This window comes from Elephas maximus, chromosome 3, assembly GCF_024166365.1.
Source record: "Elephas maximus indicus isolate mEleMax1 chromosome 3, mEleMax1 primary haplotype, whole genome shotgun sequence".
NCBI classification, from domain to species: Eukaryota; Metazoa; Chordata; class Mammalia; order Proboscidea; family Elephantidae; genus Elephas; species Elephas maximus.
Window position 1 is genome coordinate 141,286,646 of NC_064821.1, and position 12,688 is coordinate 141,299,333.

Below are 12,688 nucleotides of genomic sequence, written 5' to 3' on the forward strand. Positions count from 1 at the left end.
ACCACCATACTTCACTGACATGCTCAAGGGTTTCCTTCCTTAATAATTGCTTTAAGTTATTCTCAGGGAGCTTGAATATTTGGAAATGTTCCCTGATTGTACGGATCCATGGATTTATACTTAACAAAACAATGTGTCTTTTCATGATCAAAACATGTGGGAAATAATCTGTATTCACAGATGTGGAAACAGTCCAGACAGTGATTGATCTGAGTTTAAGCTGAGTTGCAGTTTAATGTTGGGGGTGTAAATTCAGGACCTACTTAGATTATGCATTCCCTCTTCCTAAGGATAATATGTTTTCTAATGCAGAGTTTCCCAATGGTTTAATATTACTAAGCCTTTTATAAATATAAGCCATTCAACTTCTCTATGTAGTTAAGACTCATTACCTAATTTTAAAGATGGGCAAACCTGAGATACACGGAAAAAACACAGAAGCTAAGCAATATTATTACCATGTTCCAATTAACTTTTGCAAACTTTAAAAAATTTAGTTGCATATAGGAGTACACAATTCATTTATTTTTTCTAGCCGTATAATTTCTTTAAGCTCTTGTACTTGGCCCATTAGTGTTATATTTGTATCTTCAGTAGAGTATAACTAGGTTATCTAATAAAATGTATACTTTGTGATACTTGTTTTGAAAGTGAAAACTTAAAATATTGGAAATGTAGAAGAACAGAATAAGCTGTAATACAGTCACAGAGTAAGGAACTTTAAAGATCTCTCAGTACTCCCAGTTAAAGATAAGTACCACTTGTCCAGGTCAGAACCATCTGGCCTTTGAGAGAAACATACCATTGCAGCTGGAACCTCAAAGGCCGACACTCAAATTACTATACTAGCTGTTTTACTTCCTGTTTTCTTGAGAAAGCACCCACCTCCTAAAATCAAGCACTGTTCATTCTGTGAGGATGCAGTACCACATGATGTCAATTATAAGAGATCAAGAGTGTAATTCCAAATACTCCTAGCTCTCTTTAATTTGCCTTTGAAGAAGTTGTATCTTTGAACTTATCTAGACATTTTTAGATTAGGTTGACCAGTTCCACAATTTATTTCTTATTCAAGTTTCAGGAGTACTTCCTATAACAAATATTCTGGGAGTTAGAAATGCAGTGTATTTGTTCCTTCCCTAGATCTGGTTCATAATTAAGCTGTTAAGGTATAGCCTTTTTAAGGCCACATTTAATAATTATTAGAATGAATTATTATTATTTTTTTTTAGAATGAATGATCAGATGCCCTTAATTGTTCAGGAAAGCAGTTAACTGGTTTATTCAGATAACCTCCTTCCAAATACATTCCCACGAGATCTTGTTCCAATCTATATGTTAATATTTAAAGTTCCTCATTAGTACAAAGTCATCTAACTTTTCACACTCCTGAATCTCTTTAAACATCTCTACCTCAGGTTTAGCATTATGAATGCAGGGTTGCGCATGCGTATGTGTGTGATTGTGTGTTTTGAGACGGAATCTACTCTTTTTTTGTGGCTTCCCTAATTACTGTTTTATGTAGAGCCTTGATATACCATCATCTCACTTATATATTGAAAGCATGCTTTTTTCTCTGTTTTGATATGTGTTTTTGTTGTTGTTAGGTGCCGTCGAGTCAATTCCGAGTCATAGTGACCCTATGTACAATACATGGAAACACCACCCAGTTCAGTGCCATCCTCACAATTGTTGTTATGCTTGATCCCATTGTTGTAGCCACTGTCAGTCTATCTTGTGGAGGGTCTTCTTCTCTTTTGCTGACCTTCCACCCTACCAAGCATGATGTCCTTCTCCAGGGACTGGTGGTCCTTCCTAATCACATGTTCAAAGTACATGGGACAAAGTCTCACCATTCTCACTTCTAAGAGCATTCTGGCTGTGCTTCCTCCAAGACAGATCTGTTTGTTCTTCTGGTAGTCCATGGTATATTCAATATTCTTCACCAACATCACAATCCAAAGGCATCAATTCTTCTTCAGTCTTCCTTTTTCATTGCCCAAATTTCACATGCATATGAGGTAACTGAAAAACACCATGGCTTCTTGGGTGAGGTACACCTTAGTCCTTGAAATGTCATCTTTGCTTTTTAACACTAAAGAGATCTTTTGCAGCATATTTGCCCAATGCAATGCATCTTTTGATTTCTTGACTGCTGCTTCCATGGGTGTTGACTGTGGATCCAAGTAAAATGAAATACATGACAACATCAATCTTTTCTCAGTTTATCATGATGTTGCTCATTGGTCTAGTTGTGTTTGTTTTCTTTATGTTCAGGTGTAACCCATACTGAAGGCTGTAGTCTTTGATCTTCATCAGTAAGTGCTTCAAAACCTCTTCACTTTCAGCAAGCAAGGTTGTGTCATCTGGATAACAGGTTGTTAATGAGTCTTCCTCCAATCCTGATGCCCTGTTCTTTATTTAGTCCAAACTTCTCAGATTATTTGCTCAGCATACAGATTGAATAAGTATGGTGAAATGATACAACCCTCCTGCACACCTTTTTTGACTTTAGAAAATTTCCGGAAAATGGTTGAGTTTTCATCTTAGTTACCAGAAACACATGGAAACCAACATTAACATTTCATATCTTTGTTGGTCCTTAGAATACTCAGGCATCTCTTCGCCAAAAAGATTCTGTTAAGCCAATGAAGGCTACAACCTTGGTCCTAAATAGAATATCTCCATTTGACTTTCCCATAGTCACAGATTTGTTCTATGGAACCCACTTTAAAACAATCCTGGAGCCATGTACCAATCCCTTCGAGTAGACACCTTAGGTTTTTCAAAGTTAAATAGGAAGAATGCATTCACTTATCTGGCCATCCATAAATATGAAATGCTTAGTTACCCAAGGATTATTTAGTTTGTTGTTGCACTTGCTACCACACAAAGGAGGTGGTGCAATGGTTAAGCTCTAGGCTGCTAACCAAAAGGTCTTAGGTTTGAACCCACCATTTGCTCCCTGGGAGAAAGATGTGGCAGTCTGCTGCTGTAAAGATTTACAGCTTTCGAAATGCTATGGGGAAGTTCTGCTTTGCCCTACAGCGTTGCTATGAGTCGAAATTGACTCCACTGCAATTGGCTTTTTTTTTTTTTTTTTTTTTTGCCAACATAAAGAACCTCTCACCCCAACGTTTGTACACTTGTCTGTTATCTGTGGAAGAGACATGACAAATTATGTAGACAAGGACTATATTTTCCCGTGCTTGTCTAGCACATTACTAGTACTTACTAAAGATGAGTATTTGGTGCCTGTGTGTGTGGGGAGGGGGGGAGCTGGTTAGAACTGATGAATAAAAAATGAATAGTCCCCTCAAAATTAATGTAAGCATTTATCATTGTTCATGATAAATATGATGGGGGTGAACCACTTGAAGTTTAGAAACAGAAGAGTTGTAAATCCCACATTTTTCACCCTAGAATTTCCACTATGGTAGGAGGTGGGATGGGGAGAGTTTGAGGGACAGGACAGTGTTTTTGTCAGGAAAACTGACTGCTATAATATATTTGAAAGCACAATGATGCTTTGGGCATAAGGCTCAATTAAGAATTTAGGCAGGATTCCAAAGTATTCTTTGCATTTGAAAATATTTTTTTTGAAAAAAAATTAGCTCAAATGACTTACAGTATAAGAAAATAGAGTGAAGAAACACACTAAATAAGCACATTTTAGGGGTCAGGTACTTCATAGATTCTCATATTATCTTCAAAATAATCCCAGAGGTAACAAAAATTGGCTCTTTTTGCCCCTGAAGAAGCTCAGGCTCAGGAAGGTAAAGTAACCAGCCTAAGGGCACAGAGTTCATGCTCTTTCATCCACCTTTCACTGTTCCTATGAATAACCAATCTGCTGAAGTATTCGTCGAAGGGGAATTTAATATTGATGTCCTTAAAACGTGTATGAAGATCCAGTATTAACTTTGAATTTTAGCACTGGATGGTTAGTCAACCATCAACAATGCTATCTGACCACCTAATAGGGACAAATAATGTGTATGTTGAGGATTCTGAGGGAAAGTAATATCTTATTCCTGAGATTGGATAACATCTGAAAGAGAAGACAGGATATGCACAAATCTATAGGAAAAAAATATACGCCCCTACAGAAATATGGGTATGTTCACAAGCATTTTGTAAGCAATATGAATGAAAAGGAAGTAACTGCCGATAGCTATTGGAATGAACTGGGTTACTTGAGTTAGGTTAGATAAGTTTAAGTCTAGAAGTTAAATTTTATAGAATTAAAACACTATATAGGTGCTTATTATGTGTCATACATAATGAACAGATTATCATTTAATATTCATATTAACCCTGCAAAGTAGGTACTAGTATTATCTCCATTTCCCTAGCCATGAAACTAACGCAAAAAGAGGTCAAGCAGCTTGCCTAGGCTTCCAGAGCTGGGAAATGGCAGAGCTGGGACATGAAATATCAGTGCCAGTGGCCACCAAGTACTCCGACTCATGGCAACCCTGTGCATATCCGAGTAGACCTGTGCTTCACAGGATTTTCAATGGCTGATTTTTCAGAATTAGATCACCATGCCTTTCTTCCAAGGTGCCTCTGGGTGAACTTGAACCTCCAACCTTTTGGTTTTCAGCGAAGTGTGTTAACCATTTGCACCAACCAGGGACTCCTGGAGTTTGAACTAAGGCAGTCTAATTCCAGAGTCACTGCTTTGACATGATCTCACTTCTATGTTAATATGTCCATGTAAGTATGGTATGTGGGCTACATCTATGCACAGGCATGAAGATTGTGATTCTCCAACCCCAGACATAAGTTTTATATGTGAAAATGCTTGTCTATTGTTCTCAGAGGAGGAAATTCATTAATTTATTCAACAAATATTAATTGAATCCTTACAGTGTGCCATACACTGTTCAAGCTGGGGACAGATCAGTGATAAGACAGAAAGGGACCCTGTTTTGTTACAAGCACAGTGATAAGTACTCGATACACATGAACAATGCATTACAATGCATTTTAATTTTCAAAATAATACACACTTTCATTGGTTTGAATAAATCACCTACATTAAAAAAAATAGAGTCTTCTTAATCCAAAATTACCCTCAAAAGTTAATACTATTCTTCCAAAACTATTAAGTAGGATGGCGTGGGGGATTCCTATTTAGAACCAGAGGAGCAGTTTAAATACCCTTACAATCTTGGAATGATTTTCTGAATGAAACCTTGACATATATCCTTGTCATAGTTACATTTTCTAATATGGTAAGTCACTCTTGTGTTAAATTTAAGAGCAGTTTACTCCCACTGCCCAAAACTGCTTGTTATATATGTTGTTCAGTGCTGTCCATCCAGCAACCTGTAATTAGTTGTTGAATATTTGTAATAATGTGTGTTCTACATTAAAGAAATCAACACAGCCATTACTACCTCATTCTCAAACTACCAATCATTTGCCAAATTTAAACGGTCCTTTTTTGTAGCCTAACAATGATGTTTTTCTTGATAATAAACTCTCATCACTAAAAATCATCCAGCTCCAATTCTTTAAAATGAATTATCATTCTAGACACCTGCTAAGGTAATCCTATGGTTTAATTAAAAGGGCAGGACTCTAGGAATATTTTCTCCCATTGCCTTGTATATACATTATTTCTTTACCTGCTCACCAGAGTGGAAGCTGGGAGCTGTGTCAGGCTCCCCGAAGCGGCCCCTGAGAGTCTCTGCCTAAACTGGTGTTTAGGAAGGGACCCACAGAGATCACAGAAGGGCGCTTTACGTATATGCAGACCTATAACTACATACATACCCACGCACACCCGTGCATACCCACATATGGGTGCATTTTGCATGCGTGCGGTGTGAGCCTTCGTTGGTCTCCCACATATTTCCTGACTCTGGGGAATCTCGGAATCGCTGCAGTTCTTTGTAAATGAAGGAATAGCGAGATGAGGCATATTAGCCCTTTTCCCTTCCCTGGCGGCTGGCACCGCTGGGTCCCAGGAATCTGCAATGCTTCGTCTCACAAGCAGCTAATAAAGGGAGACTGAGAGAAGATGAGCAAGAGGAGAAAACGTGAACGAGGAAGGGGCTGATGTACAAGAAATGATGTTTCAGGAACTACCGAGTTATGATTTCTGTATTTTCTCTCTAGGAAGCTGGAAGGGAGGCAAAGAATCCTGGAATCTAAAATCCTCTGAGAATTATGTTTCTAATCGAGCCTAGAAATTACCGCGTTCTGTGCGGGGCTTGTGGACTCCGAGAGAGCGCCGACTGAACGCACCGGCTGAAACTCGCCGCGCGGCATTGAGCACTCTCGGCTTTGGAGGGGTTTGCGCTCCGAAGATGCGTCCACGCAACCATTTTCCCAGGCGCTGTGCGGGTTTCTGAAGCCGCCCAGCTGCTGCCTCGGAAGGGAGTTTCTAGAAGCTCCATCTCTATCTACTGCTTCTCCCCCCGCCCCCGCCTTTTTTTTTAATTTTTGTTTTTTACCCCGACAAGGAGCATCTCCAGCTCCACAGCATCCGCCCACTGAGGGGTACAGGTGCCACCGTCCCGGCTATTGCCACCGGTCCGCCGACGCCGCCTCCTCCTGGCGGGCCTGGGGGCTTGACCTCACGCTGCTGCACGGCGAACGGTCTCGTGCCGGGGTGCCGCGGCTGCTGTCGGTCGCCCGGGACTACCCGCCCTTCCGCGCCACCCCGCGCCCCCGCGGGCGGCGCTTGCGGCGGGCAGGGGGCGGGGAGGGGAGCAGGGACTCATCTGGGGGTAGCCGCCTCCTCAGCAGCCTGTCGGCACCTCGACACCCGAACCTGCCTCCGCCTCTTCCTCCAGCGGCTCCATCCCGCCTCCCGCGCCTGGTCTTCCCGCCGCCCCCGCCGCCGCGCCCCCTGTGGCTGCCTCGGCTGAGCGGGGAGGGGGCCCGCCGTGTCCGTTGCCCGCTTCGGCCCGGCCCGGGAGGCGTGCATGCCCCGGCTGCCCGCGGCGCTCACCAGCAGCATGCTCTATTTCCAGATGGTGATCATGGCAGGGACGGTGATGCTGGCGTACTACTTCGAGTACACCGACACGTTCACCGTGAACGTGCAAGGCTTCTTCTGCCACGACAGTGCCTACCGCAAGCCCTACCCGGGCCCAGAGGACAGCAGCGCCGTGCCCCCCGTGCTCCTCTACTCGCTGGCCGCCGGGGTTCCCGTGCTCGTGGTAAGCCCGGGGCGCTCGCCTTCGCCTCCAGTTCCCTTCTTTCGTCCCTGGCTTTCGGGCTTGAGGCCCGGGTTAGGATCGGGGCGCGGCAGCCTTTGCCTTCTAAGTTCCTGCAAGTTGTTGGGAGCCCTTTCCCAGAGGACATTCTTCTAGGGGGCGTGAAGGGCGGGTGGGAAGGAAGCCCCCATCTCTTCCCGCACGCCACCCCCGCACTCCCTGCGGTGGCTGCGGTGTTGGGTGATGGGAGTGGGGGATGGGAGCTAATAGGGACTCTAAGGAGGTGATAGGTGGTGGTCGGGGCTAGCAAAGAGGAAAGACATTGGGATGAGTCTTCATCCACTGTGTGGCCTGGCTCCGCTGACTGCTCTTAGCCTGGAAGATGAGCAGGAGCAGGGTTTGGCTAGGAGAGTGGGATCCGTTTCTGGGGGTGTGAAAGGGACGCCTGCTTCTGGAGTCGGGGCGCGTATTCTTATTTTACCACCGTCTTCCGTTTCAAGATGAGGGCACAAATGGGACCAAGTTGACCAGGAAACAAATACCCAAAACAGAGTATGAGAATTTGTAAATGAAGCGGCCCACAGCAGTGTCTTGCTGAAAAGCAGCGCTGGTGTTTAAACTACAAGAGCGCTTCAGGATGTGTTTAAAGGCAGCCCTACTCCCTCTTTTTTACTCCCTGGGCAGCTTAAGTCCTTTTCGCTTAGAGCCTGGCTGAGAGTGCCTTTGGATTTATGGACTCATTCTGAGTATGTGTGACTGACTGTACACACACACCCATAACTATATAGTTACTGTTATAATAATCACATAATAATTGACATATGTGGATATGGTACAAAGTTATTGGGGGGAGAATTAGGGGTTTCTTTAGAAAACCTGCTGCATTATGATTTCTTTGACAATGTCTTGGAGGTTCCCTTGCTGTAGCCCTGCCTCTTTTGCTCTGTTTAACAGATAAAAAAGAGAAAATTAGAAAGTGAGAGGAAAGGGACAATGAAGTTTTTATTTTCAGTGGCTGAATGTGCAAATTCTAGTAAGGAATGTTAAGAACATCTGTTGTATCCATTAGGTTTGGATATTTGTCTTTTCCTTGATTTTAGGGGAAATGATTTAATAAAATACAAAATAATGAAATGTCCCTAACACACACACACATACACACAATGGAATTCCACAAACCAACCAAGGAACTTCTTGATAACTTCAAAGCAACTTTGTTTATCACATGTACTGTGATAGTCGACTTCAGGTTCAGCTCCAGCGTAATGATTTGAAATGTGTTAGACTTCACACTGGAATGTGTTTTATTCTTTTTTTTTTTTTAGTATTGTAATTTACCAAAACGTAGCAGAAACCCCAAATCCAGGTTCATGTTTGTGTTCTATCTCCTCCACTTGAAAAGCTGGAAGAGGAAAAAAAAATTAGTCTGTTTCTTAGGGCACCTCTAACAGAATAGCTCAGGGATTTTTCAAGGATGTTACAAAAAAAAAAAAAAAAAAGCCTGTCATTGGTTTGGTTGCAACCATAATCGATAGTGGCTGTAACTCATCGCTTGGTAATTCCTGTTCTGTGTCTTATTTAAGTGAGATAGTAGTTTTTGCAATCCTAACCATCCATTAACCATCCATTCATAGTTGCAGGTGCCAGTAAGAGACAAGAACACATTGGCCCAAAGATGCTGACTATTCTCCACGTAGGGGTGAGAGATGCCTAGGAGGGGAAAGGTAATTAGTCATTGTTGAGCGTCTACTCTGTGCAAGGCATTGAGTGGGCATTGTTGTTGCTAGTTACCATAGAGTTGAATCAGACTCGTCGTGACCCCATGTCTGCAGAGTAGAACTGCTCCATGGGGTTTTTATAAAAAAAATTTATTTATTTTGTTTTGTTGAGAATATACACAGCAAACATACACCAATTCAGCATTTTCTACATGTACAATCCAGTGACATTGATTACATTCTTCGAGTTGTGCAGTCATTCTCACCCTTCTTTTCTGAGTTGTTCTCCATAGGATTTCCAAGGCAGTGACCCTTCAGAAACAGATTTTCAGGCTTCTCTTCCAAGGTGCTTCTGGGTGGGTTTAAACCACCAGCCTTTGGTAGCAGCTGAGCACTTAACTGTTTGAACCGCTCAAGGACTCCTAAGTAGTCATATCATAGTCTCATACATTTCTCACGGCAGCCCTCCCCAGAGATATTATTTCCAATTAACTTTTGAGGAAACCGAGGTTCAGATAATAAATTAAAAATACCTGTAAACACTAATGATGGGTGTGATATTTGTATGTCCACGAGACTGACAACCAAATGCCGTGCTATCTCCACAGCTCCAAAGATCATGTTTTCCGAAGGAAGATCAGAGATGGCTGATGGGCAGGCATGGAGGATATAAGTGGGAAGATATTAAAAGGGAGGTTCCAACTTGATCTTCATGTTTTGACTTTTAGTTCTTTTAGGCACAAAAGAAGGGATTTGGGAGTCAGTCTGAAGTAAAGGAAATGTTGAGTTTTAGAGGACAGCCATGCCATTTGTGGAGTTATTACTTTTTTTCTGGATTCTTTAGTAGGTTTTCTACATACCCTTCTCTCCCCACATACAGCGGCTGCACCCCCCTGTGGTGGCTGCAGTGTTGGGTGATTGGGAGGTAGATGGGAAGAAAGTGGAAGTGTAAGGAGATGATTGGTGGTGGTCAGGGCTAGGAGGGTTTGCTGTGAGAAATATATGAGACTATGACTATTCAGGAAACCCTGGTGGCATAGTGGTTAAGAGCTACGCCTGCTTACCAAAAGGTCAGCAGTTCAGATCCACCAGGTGCTCCCTGGAAACCCTGTGGGGCAGTTCTACTCTGTCCTATAGGGTCGCTGTGAGTTGGAATTGACTTGATAGTAACAGGTTGTTGTTTGTTTTGTTGAGACTATTCAGGAGTCCCTGGGAGGTGCAAATGGTTAAGCACTCTACTACTAACCAAAGGTTGTTGGTTCAAACCCATCCAGAAGGTTTTCTAAATATATAATTTACATCTCTGAAATTAATTTTTATTATCCTCATCTGATATTTAGGAGAACTGAGACTCGGAGAGATTAGGTAACCTGCTCAAGAACTGGGGTTAAAAAAATGTTACAGACAGAATTTTAACCCTAGTCTGTCAAATCCCCAAGCCTGTGCATTTTCTATTGTAATGTGCAAATACAATTTGTTCATAAATTGGTTTTCTACATAAGTGACTCCAACGAAGAGTCCCTTTTCTCATATCATACATTTCTTGGACTGTAGTGATAAAGGTTCTTCATAATATGTATATTTTTTAACTTTCCATCTCATTACTAATCCTTTAGGGCAATTTTGAAAAGTGGCTCTCCTCATTGCCACAATCTGTGCATTTGTATCATACTTGCAAAATGTATATATCTAATAATTGAAAACAATGGGTCTTTAAAACATTATCACTGTTATATAGTATTGGTTTGGGGCCCAGGTTTTGGGTCTGATGGATTTGAATTCAGATCCAAAGTACACTCTGATACGAAGTTGAAACTCTCTAATTGCTTTGTAACCTTGAGCAATTTATCTAAACTCATTAAGCCTCAATTTCCTTAAAGCACAGGATTTTGGATATTAAATTAGATATAATAGGTTAATGCCATCCTTGGCCCATAGTTGGTACTTTACAAGAGGTCACTATGCACTATAACATTATCGGAGTCCTTGGGTGATGCACATGGTTAACATTGCTTGGCTGCTAACCCTGAGGTTGGAAGTCTGAGTACACCTAGAGGTGTCTTGGAAGAAAGGCTTGGGCAGTCTACTTCTGAAAAAAATTAGCCCTTGAAAATCCTATGGAGCATAGTTCTACCCTGACACACATGGGGTTGCTGTGAGTCAGAGGTGACTCAACAGCAGTTGGTTTTTCATTTTATACTATTATTATTATTAATAAGTAATTCATTAAATACCATTTGAATGTCTTTTGTGTTCCAATCACTGCATCAGACAGAGTAGTGGTTATAAAGGCACCATCGGAAATAAACCATGGTCCCTAATCCTAAGAAGTTTATGACTTAATTTTGGAAATTAGGAAGCACACTGTCATGAATTGAATTGTGTTCCCCAAAAATATGTATATCAATTTGGCTGGGCCAGGATTCCCAGTATTGTGTGATTGTCCACCATTTTGTCATCTGATGTGATTTTCCTATGTGTTGTAAATCCTGCCTCTATGATGTTAATGAGCTGGGATGAGCAGCGGTTATGTTTAGAGGCAGGACTCAGTCTACAAGATTGGATTGTGTCTTGAGCCAATCTCTTTTGAGATACAAAAGAGAGAAGCGAGCAAAGAGACGGGGACGTCGTACCACCGAGAAAACAAGTGCCAGGAGCAGAGCGTTTCCTTTGGACCCAGGGTTCCTGTGAGGAGATGTTTCTAGTACAGGGGAAGATTGATGACAAGGACCTTGCTGCAGAGCCGACAGAGAAAGCCTTCCCCTGGAGATGACACCCTGAATTTGGACTTGTAGCCTACTAGACTGTGAGAAAATAAATTTCTCTTTGTTAAAGCCATCCACTTGTGGTATTTCTGAAATTTTTTTTTTTTTTTAGATAACTAAGACACACACCAAATACTATAATATAAACCAAAAATGCTAAAAGTTTATATACATACGTGTGTGTGTTTTGTTGCTGTTGTTGCCGTTGAGTTGACTCCAACTCCATGGTGACCCCATGCACAACAGAACAAAATGTTGCCTGATCCTGCATCGTCTTCACAATTGTTGGTATGCCGGAGTTCATTTTTGCAGCCACTGTGTATTTTGAGTGCATTCCAACCTAGGGGGTTTATCTTCCAGCATTACATAGGACAATATCCTTTTTTTTTTTTTTAAGTTGTGCTTTAAGTGAAAATTTACAGGGAAAATTAGTTTCTCATCCCACAATTAATACACAAATTATTTTGTGACATTGGTTGCAAACCCCTCCCTGTGTCAGTACTCTCCCTTTCTCTGCCTTGGGTTCCCTGTTTCCATTCATTCAGTTTTCCTGTCCCTTCCTACCTTCTCGTCTTCGCTTTTGTGCAGATGTGTCCATTTAGTCTCGTATACATGATTGAACTACAAAGCGCATTCCTTACATGTGTTGTTGTTTGTTTTATAGACCTTTCTAATCTTTGGCTGAAGGGTGAACTTTGGGAGTAACTTCAGTTCTGAGTTAAAAGGGTATCTGGAGGCCGTACTCTTGGGGTTTCTCCAGTCTCTGTCAGACCAATAAGTCTGGTATTTTTTTGTGAATTTGAATTTTGTTCTACATTTTTCTGCCACTCTATCCAGGTCCCTATATTGTGATCCCTTCAGAGCTGTCGATGGTAGTAGCCAGCCAGGCACCATCTAGTTGTTCTGGGCTCAGGCTGGTGGAGGCTGTGGTACTTGTAGTCCATTAGTCCTTTGGACTAATATTTCCCTTGTGTCTTTGGTTTTCTTCATTCTCCTTTGCTCTGGACAGGATCTAACCAGTAGATGTATC

At 41.9% G+C, this 12,688-nt stretch overlaps 1 protein-coding gene across 1 annotated transcript in view; it reads left to right on the plus strand.

Annotated features, from left to right (window-relative positions):
• The first annotated feature begins 6,941 nt into the window (after positions 1–6,941).
• Positions 6,942–12,688, plus strand: part of PLPPR5 (phospholipid phosphatase related 5) — a 156,729-nt gene continuing 150,982 nt past the window's right edge. Inside the window, exon 1 of the mRNA XM_049875761.1 lies at positions 6,942–7,178. Coding sequence (XP_049731718.1) covers positions 6,942–7,178 — 237 coding nt within the window. The remainder of the gene's footprint in view (positions 7,179–12,688) is intronic.